The sequence below is a fragment of the Sitophilus oryzae genome, unplaced genomic scaffold (assembly GCF_002938485.1).
Source record: "Sitophilus oryzae breed Bouriz unplaced genomic scaffold, Soryzae_2.0 scaffold_1494_pilon_pilon, whole genome shotgun sequence".
Lineage (NCBI taxonomy): Eukaryota > Metazoa > Arthropoda > Insecta > Coleoptera > Curculionidae > Sitophilus > Sitophilus oryzae.
In genome coordinates, this window is record NW_022146163.1 from 2,950,530 (window position 1) to 2,959,333 (window position 8,804).

The 8,804-nt window shown below is 31.7% G+C and overlaps 1 protein-coding gene across 2 annotated transcripts; it reads right to left on the minus strand.

Annotated features, from left to right (window-relative positions):
* Positions 1–201: 201 nt before the first annotated feature.
* Positions 202–7,186, minus strand: LOC115877507 (metallophosphoesterase 1). 2 transcript variants are annotated; one of them, XM_030893707.1, is made up of 8 exons: positions 7,064–7,186; positions 6,873–6,976; positions 6,467–6,816; positions 6,183–6,349; positions 6,047–6,126; positions 5,825–5,959; positions 5,544–5,675; positions 202–471 (listed from the first exon to the last, which is right to left on the minus strand). In XM_030893707.1, exons 2-8 carry the CDS (start codon positions 6,969–6,971, stop codon positions 340–342), a joined length of 1,095 nt encoding a protein of 364 aa, XP_030749567.1. In that variant the 5' UTR covers positions 6,972–6,976; positions 7,064–7,186; the 3' UTR covers positions 202–339. The 2 variants fall into 2 exon arrangements, with proteins under 2 accessions (XP_030749567.1, XP_030749568.1); XM_030893708.1 differs by lacking the exon at positions 7,064–7,186 and having other exon boundaries at positions 6,869–6,970.
* Between the last annotated feature and the right edge of the window lie 1,618 nt (positions 7,187–8,804).

Below are 8,804 nucleotides of genomic sequence, written 5' to 3' on the forward strand. Positions count from 1 at the left end.
GAAACGAAGCATTTCAGGACATTTATACGAACTGTTTTACTTATTTTTATCTGCAGAATATGCTGCCGAAGTTCAACGAAAACAATTCGGACTACCCTGTATATGATAAAATGCCACTAGGATTATTTGATTGGTATCAGAATTATTAATAAGAATATCCTTTAAGTTTCAAATCAAAGGACACATAATTAAACAAAGTTGAATAATTCTACCAATTTATTTACAAAATTCGTGACACTTTATGTACCTAATGAATAAACCAATCAGTAAAGGATTAACCTTAAAGATTATATTTATGAAAAATAATGTAATTTGTCTAATATTATCACAGTTACGTACTTATCTTCTTAATCCAGTGTAAAACGCCCAGCTAAACAGCCCTACAAGACCCAATATATACATGTTGATCACTGTTGACTCTCTCGGCATTTGGCATTTGGTAAATGAGTAGTTTGTTGGTGTAAAAACTCCCTAAAAATATATATTACTAAAAAATAACAAACAATAACATTATTAAAACTACAAAGATTACATGAAAATCACATGAAAACCTTAAAAGCCAAGAACAAATTTTCCATTTTCTTATTTTTTATAGCAGTTGCGCCCTCTAGCGGCCGTTCTACAAACTTGAAAATAATTTCCAGCAATTTGTCATAGTCTCTTTAGTTACAAATATTTTTTTCCGTAAGCCCTACGGCTAATACTTTCCGAGATACAGCCGAGAGCTATTCTTAGTGGGACACCCTGTACAGGCGAGGCGTATTGCAGATTGGCGCGTATATTACTATTGTCCGCTCCGCTCTACATATGCAAGTATGTTGGGCCAGGGCCTTAAAAATTTTATATTTAAAATATAATATTTGCCACAATTTCATCATAAAAATAAATAATAATTCATTCGTGTAATATCTTATGGCATGTTGTAATTTTTTCCACAAATCTCGTGTACAAAATTACGCATTTTGATTTTATTTACAAATTCTTAATGGACTTAAATAAATAACTAAAATTATTTCTTTTAGAAAATTTTATAGCTCACAAATTGTGCGATTGCAAAATGCAAAATTAAATAAAATTTATCTTTTTCTTTGCAAACCAAATCAAACTAGAAAAAACATGAAACGGCCACGATGTGATGTTATGTTTAGAATAGGTTCACTGAGTTAATTATAAATACTAATTAATAAGCGCTATTAAGTTTCTACGCTCAAAAAAATATAGGGTATATGTTATTTTTAAATCTATGTGTTTAATATAGAGCCATAAAAATTTTATGTAACAAAATAAAGATCGTCTAGAGAACTGCCGCCAATTGAGATCTTCCGTTTTAATGACACACTGAACGCAAGGTAAAATAGTATGGCTAGACTGGGCTTTAAACTAAATGCAACTGTTATTTCCTTGTGTTTCTGAACCAAAAACTAAAAAAATCTATTTTAAAATTAACATTTTAGTTTAATTACTTAAAAAGGAGGTACATAGTTCTGACTGTCATGTCAGTTGGATACGACGCGACGTTTCGTTTTCATCTGCATCAGAGGACTAAGAATTTGATTCGAAGAAAAATGTGGGCCGATTTCGGCATAATTGGGGACGGGCTACAGGATGACCCCCTCGACGTTTCGAACCGATGCCTCTAAATGGACGAATCATCAGGAATTTTCTTAATTGTGGGTCGATTGGAACCAAACAAGGCACATAGATAGAGGTACCCGAATGTAGGCCTGTTCCAAATACCGGAACACCGTTTTAACACCGGTGTTGGGCTGACACCGGTGGCCAAATATGGGCTATCCGGTGTCGACACCGACATAGGTATTGGCACCCACACCGGTGTTCATTTCGATACCGGTGTTCATCTACAACACTGGTGTTCATCTCGATACAGGTGTTGGTCTGAACACCGGTGTTCATCTCGATACCGGTTTTGATGTCGACACCGGTGTTCATCTCGATACAGGTGTTGGTCTGAACACCGGTGTTCATCTCGATACCGGTTTTGATGTCGACACCGGTGTTTGGTAAACGGATTAAAGAAGAAATAATGTTAATTAATAAGTTCAAAATAAACCTGATAATAATAATGTCGTATTGGTGCTTATTTTTATCGTTTATTAAAGCGCACCGACTTTAACCTAAAGCTTTCAAATTTAAATATATTTTTTTTGCCAGACTAATCACTAAAATAAAGTGGAAGCGATAAACAACTATAAGTAAAAATTGTTTGATTAAACGATTAAAAACAAACAGAAAACAAAACAAAACATAAAAAACAAAAATTCATAGCTGTATATATAAATAAACTAAAAAATATTACATTAAAAAAAACTAAAAAAACAAACAAACGGCACCATCGACACCGGTGTTGATCTCGATACCGGTGCTCATCACGATACCGGTGTTGAGATCAACATCGGTGTCGAGTTAAACACCGGTGTTGTAGATGAACACCGGTGCTGAAATGAACACCGGTGTTGAGATAAAGACCAGTGTCGGTGTTGACACCGGTACACCGACTAAAACACCGGTGGTCATCAGCACCTAACACCGGTGTTCACATCTCAACACCGAACAGGTCTACCCGAATGGAGTACTTAGACGGACAGACGATCATTTTAATACAAATTTTGTGAAAGTGAATCAAATATGTATGTTAATATCTGCGCATGCAATGCTGTTATATGCCTATAATTTCTTTTTATATGAAATGAACAAAATTCTTACGGCTTTTGTGTATATTAATAAATAATATTTTCTTGCCTTTAGCTGTGTATTTTTTCTAATTTTTTTTTGCTTGCCGTATCGGTGAGAACCAGCCCCTGGACAGCGCACCTGCTGAAGGGTAGGCCCAGAAACCGGTTGTGGGAGTGGAGCTTGGTTCCCCCCTTTACGATTTATTTTTTTCTCTACTTTCGATTTTTCGAAATTAGAAAAAATACACAGCTAAAGGCAAGAATATATTATTTATTAATTATTTTTTTAGACATATGTTTTAAAAACTGTTAACAGGAATTTCAAATAACTTATGATCAGTTGTCAATATCACTGTTAAGAGCCTAAAGACAGCTATAGACTAAGTATGTATAAACTATATCTCAGAATAAAATTTTACTATTTTTTTTTGAAATGTCTGTGTGAAGTCAAAACCCATATTTGATTGTAAAGCTATATAGAACTTCAGTAATGCGTCGTAATGTTTAACAATCTCGATAATTAATAATTAGTAACCACAAAAACCATAACACAATTTACTACATAAAACAAATCATACGAATATCTGGATTTATCCAGTTATAGTTCTGAATGAAAATATTTAATCTGTGTGATAAATACATTCCTGTATTCATTAATAATTTGATAAGTAGGAAAAAGTAGTACAGTTCATGAGTTCATGCCGCATAAAAAATTACTATTAAGCATTTTTGATACGTTTAATGCGTTATATTTAAATAAAGAAGTGGAAGAACGAGTTGAGAACAAATTTTGTTATCAATTTTACGTTGTTGTTATATAGTGTAAAAAATGTCGATTATGAATAAAATATATTTTTGTAGAACAGACTAACAGAATATATATATAATCCAATAAAATTGTCATTTAAAAAAAAATTATGGGCAAGCTGATTTTTAGTCTGTCTGTCTTATGAGTGTAAAATATAAACAAAATCGGAAATTTTCCCCTTGCGGTTTTTGAGCAATAGGGGTGTTTTTTTTTTAAATGTACTATAACAAAATAATTAGACGCAAATTGTACATAAGAACATTCTCTATAAGTTCGCCTAATGATTTTTTTTTATAAGTTTATTATTTCCGGACTTAGCGGCCGTTTCATGAGCCCTTTGGGGTGGTTTTCAAAAAGTTTGTTTTACAGCAAATTGACCCGTATGAAAGTTGTTCATAATAAATGGACAAGCAACTTTTCCTCATGATTTTTTTTGTAGCTTTATTATTTTTGGAGATAGCGTCCAGTTCATGAATAAATTGGGGTAGTTTCATAATTTTTCTTTAGTTCTACAAATTTACCAAGTTAAAGGTGTTCATATTAAAATTACATGCAAACTTCCCTATCATATGTATTTATTTCCCCAAAACGAAACATGGAATTCATCAAGCGAATGAATATTATGATTTTTTTTATTTGTATCGTCTTCTTTTGTGTGATGGATTAAAAAGCTACCAGCACTTGTTCATGATCTGGGCACTATCTCCAAAAATAGTCAAGTTACAAAAAAAGTTCATAAGGCAAAGGTATATGTACTCTTATTTCGAACGAGTTTCCTAGGGTGAATTTGCTGAAAAAAGAGTAACATTGAAAACTACCCTAATTTGTTCATGAACTGGACGCTATCTCCAAAAATAATCAAGCTATAAAAAAAATTCATGAGGAAAAGTTGCTTGTCCATTCATTATGAACAACTTTCATACGGGTCAATTTGCTGTAATACAAACTTTTTGAAAACCACCCCAAAGGGCTCATGAAACGGCCGCTAAGTCCGGAAATAATAAACTTATAAAAAAATTCATTGGGCGAACTTATAGAGAATGTTCTTATGTACAATATGCGTCTAATTATTTTGTTGTAGTACAGTTTTAAAAAAACCACCCCTATTGCTCAAAAACCGCAAGGGGAAAATTTCCGATTTTGTTAATTTTACACTCAGACGGCAGTCGCTGACAAACTCTGAAAAAATCAGCTTGCCCATAATTTTTTTTTCACTCTCTATACGGCGATACAATTTTACTGGATTAATACCGATTTGGTCATTTTAAAGGTGTGGTCTGGATTTTAACGCGTAAGACAGAGAATAATATAAATGACCGGTTGACAGACAGAGAGACAAAATCAAAAGGGGCATACAGTGTTGCCAGTTTGTGCGTTTGTAGGAAGATTTGTGTAGAAAAAAAAACTATTTTAAAATCTTTCATGTATACTACTGAAATGAAGATAATATATCTAAGCTAAATATAATCTATTACATCTGTAGTAAAATGAGTAACTAATTGTGAAAAATAAGGTTCCAACCCATGATGCAACATTTTCCATGAACGCCTACTTGTGCGGTTTGAATTTTTGATGCAAAATCCGGCAATACGGCATAGAAGAAATGTATCAACCCAACTTTTATCTCTTTTTAATACATTTGATTTGCCACTAAGCTGCCTACATCACTGTCTTACGCGTTAAAATCCAGACCACACTTTTTTTTCGAGATTTGATCAGTTTTGCAAGTTAAAATATGGTTTTCAAACATCTATGTTTTTTTAATACTACATCTACATATTTATTGACCAATAAGAATGAATCATTGAATGGATGGATAAATAAAAATGTATGGATAAAAATTTATACTTTTTAAACAATTCTAAATATTTCAAGATATGTATGTTAAATACATAAACCATTTAATCTCAAATATTAGAATTACTCTGTGAAACTGCTTTTATAAAAAACGCCTTATTATAAATTCCCTAAAAGGCTATAATTAAAACAAATATATTTTCGGTATTTAGAAAGGAAAAAAATAGTTTAATACAAATGCTTACCAAACCATAATTAGGGTTATCTTTATTCCTCCAGCTAAAACTAGGAATAGTAATTTCAATGCCATCACCAACAGGTAGCTTCCTGGTACATCCATGGTGTGTATGACCAGATAAAGCTAATCTAGGTTTTATCTGCAATTAAAAAAATATAAGTAATAGATATAGAAATATTCTAAATTAACCATTAATAATTAATAAAATCCACAATTAACCATTAATATATCCAGTTTATCCAGGTGTTTAATTATTGTTAGTTATTGACTTAAAATGATATGTTATACCTGTTGCAGTATTTGATATGTAGCTCCTTTACTTAGACACTCTCGAGCTTCCTGAAATGGTTCTTCCCTTTCTGGAAAAGGTGCTGCATCAAAATCGGTACACTCAATATCAGATTTTCGATAAAGAGGATAATGCTAAAACAACGGTTCCTTTTAGTACTATAATTGCACATTGTAGCTATTATATTACACATATTTTTTTATCTTTTAAATAAACCAAACCTGCATCATAATAGGTCTACTGTACTGATCCAATTTGGTATTACAATATGCATTTTGTTTTTCTGTACAAGATAAAATTTCTAAAAAAAATTTGTTATAGTATACATGTATAAAAATATTACGTAGAATTTCATACTTTCTATTTTTGTTAATTCTTCTTCTGCATGTTTACAGAGGAAACAACCATCTCCTTCTAATGCCATACTGTTAATAAGGACAAAGTGATTGCCTCTTAAGCTTATTAACTGAACTGGAGGTGATTGAAATCCATCCTCAAATCTTTTTTTCAAATATGGATTAATTCTAAAACAAAATAGTTTTAGATAATTAAAGTTACATTTCAATACTATCCATAAGTATGTAAACAATTATAATAAAACTTTTATAATAGATGTTAAACAACAAATAAAAACTGTTAACCTGTAATGAAAACCAATATCATGATTTCCCACTGCTATATACATTTTTGTTGATTTTGGCACATTAAATAAACTGTAAAATCTTTTGATATAATAGTCAAACTCTTGTGGACTACAAAAATGCCCTTCATCCAATAAGTCACCCAATACAAAAACCAACTCGGGACTGTGCAAAGTAATAGCAGTTTGAAATGCTCGATACATCTGCCACTCTCTTCTAAGCTTATCAAACCAATGTCCATTACGACTGCCTAATAGATGTGTGTCAGCAATCACCATAATTTTAACTGGTTCATTATTTTGCCTGCCATTATTACTGATATGTTCGAAATTCAATTTGGGCCATGAACACTAAAATAGACGTCTGTTTATTACCGTTTTTAGCATCAAAATAAAATTATACCTACTGATATTTGTACAAAATAAAAAACTAGATATTCACAGTATAAAAAAAGGCATAAGATTCCTACAAAAGTATTCAAACATAGTTTTAGAGATGGTTTCATTATGCCTGAAAAATAAAATCAGGTAGTACTTTAAAATACTCTACAAAATCGAATTTAAAACACTTTGACTAACATTTATAAAGTTATGTTACCTGTAGTTTTCTATTTAATATTTATATGTAGTAAATACATTACAAAATCTTTAAAAAAATACTTATTATTTATTTATTTATATTTACATAATCAGCTGATTTGAGTATTTTAAAATCAAGTGTGGCCAATATTCAAATATTAAAAATGTATGCTTTCATTGAGCCAATTCAAAGGCCCTAGATAACATAGATACTTTAGCTTTGCGATGTTTAAGATACTGACGAAGTTACTGACAACCACAGACTAAATTAGGCCAACAGCCAAATAATAATTATCTGTAATTTAAAAGTTCTAAATTTCAAACTACTACAAAAGATGGCGCCACGAGGATTTAAATATTTTTTCTAGGAAATTATGAAAATTGGATGATTTTCTTTGCAATAATTATTCAATTATAGTTGGCTTGGAAATGAACATCGATAACATTTCCCATATAATTTTACATATAAAATGACAGCGATGTTGATTTCATAGCCATCTCAAACGCGTTTTTTTCGATCGTATAGTGTATTTTAAAATCTTGATTTTTATATTTCTATAATTTTTAATTCATTATGTTAAAGACCGTAAGCAATACTGTCGGGGTGGTTGAAATACCTTACATGTACCTTACCGACTAAAAAACCTCCAAAAACCGCTTTGAGTATCTTCCCGAGGAATTACCTTTGAGCACTACTTGAACACTTTAGTGAAAGTTGAGCACTTGAGTAGTATGGTAAGTAAGGTATATTAAAATTAAATTACTTTCCGGACCTTTTGGCTTCGTTTTCTTTTGCAGATATCAGCACTTCCATTATTCACGAACAGCTTTCCAGTTCCATTAGACTTAAGCATCGTTGGAACCAAGATGGTGTAAGTTGGTGTAAGTCAGAGGTGTAAGTTAATTCCTTCGTACCTATTTAGACTCTCCATTAATTTATTCCATTCATAGATCCACCTTTTGCACTCCAGGATTGTATGCTCTGCTGTGTCGTTATATATCGTGCAATGGTCACCGTAGATGCATTTTGGACTATCGGTAAGTTTTATTTTATATAAGTAATTCCTGAATCGCCCATTTCCTGATAAACATTTAGCGTAGCTAACTTCTCCATGGCTCCGATTTATCCAGTTTTTTAGATGCCATCTATTGGTATAAGCGCCGCTTATACCAAATTAAGCGGCCGTGGCGTAGCCTGGCGTCAATACGAGGGGATGTAAATAATTAACTGCAACCATAACATTTTATATACCATAGACTTAAAATAAAATATAGACTGAGCATCTCATTCATAAATAGCTGGAACATGCGGTCAGACAATATCTTGTTATTGTTGTGTTATTGTTTTAGGTTATAACGAGTGCGACACGAGCGATAGATAGGTTGTCTCTGTCGTAACGGTCGTTCTCTGACGACTCTGCCGAGAAACACAACACTGTCTTTCGTTTCTCAAGTACACCTGAACTCTCCGTATCATAGCCGGGTAATTTTTTTATTTTAATGAAGCTATAATTAAATTAAAAATATATCGTATTTAAACTTTTTTATATTTTATTGAGATTTAGGACAGGTTTTTAAATAAAAGTTTAGAAAAACGTCTTAGAGTCCAAAAGGATAAAAATAATAAAATACACGTTATAGAAGAAATTTTATAGTCGAAATTACGTAATTTTTGAAATTAATTAAAATTATTAATTTTAGTCAAACATTTACAACCCCTAATATTAATCAAAACAGGATCTATTCCACAGATATAATAG

Coding starts and splice junctions, on each gene's coding strand:
- LOC115877507 (XM_030893707.1), bottom strand. CDS start 6,971: ATGAAACCATCTCTAAAACTATGTTTGAATACTTTTGTAGGAATCTTA. Junction 6,817..6,872: donor TTTATTTTGTACAAATATCA/GTAGGTATAATT, acceptor CGTCTATTTTAG/TGTTCATGGCCCAAATTGAA. Junction 5,676..5,824: donor CATATCAAATACTGCAACAG/GTATAACATATC, acceptor TTTTAATTGCAG/ATAAAACCTAGATTAGCTTT.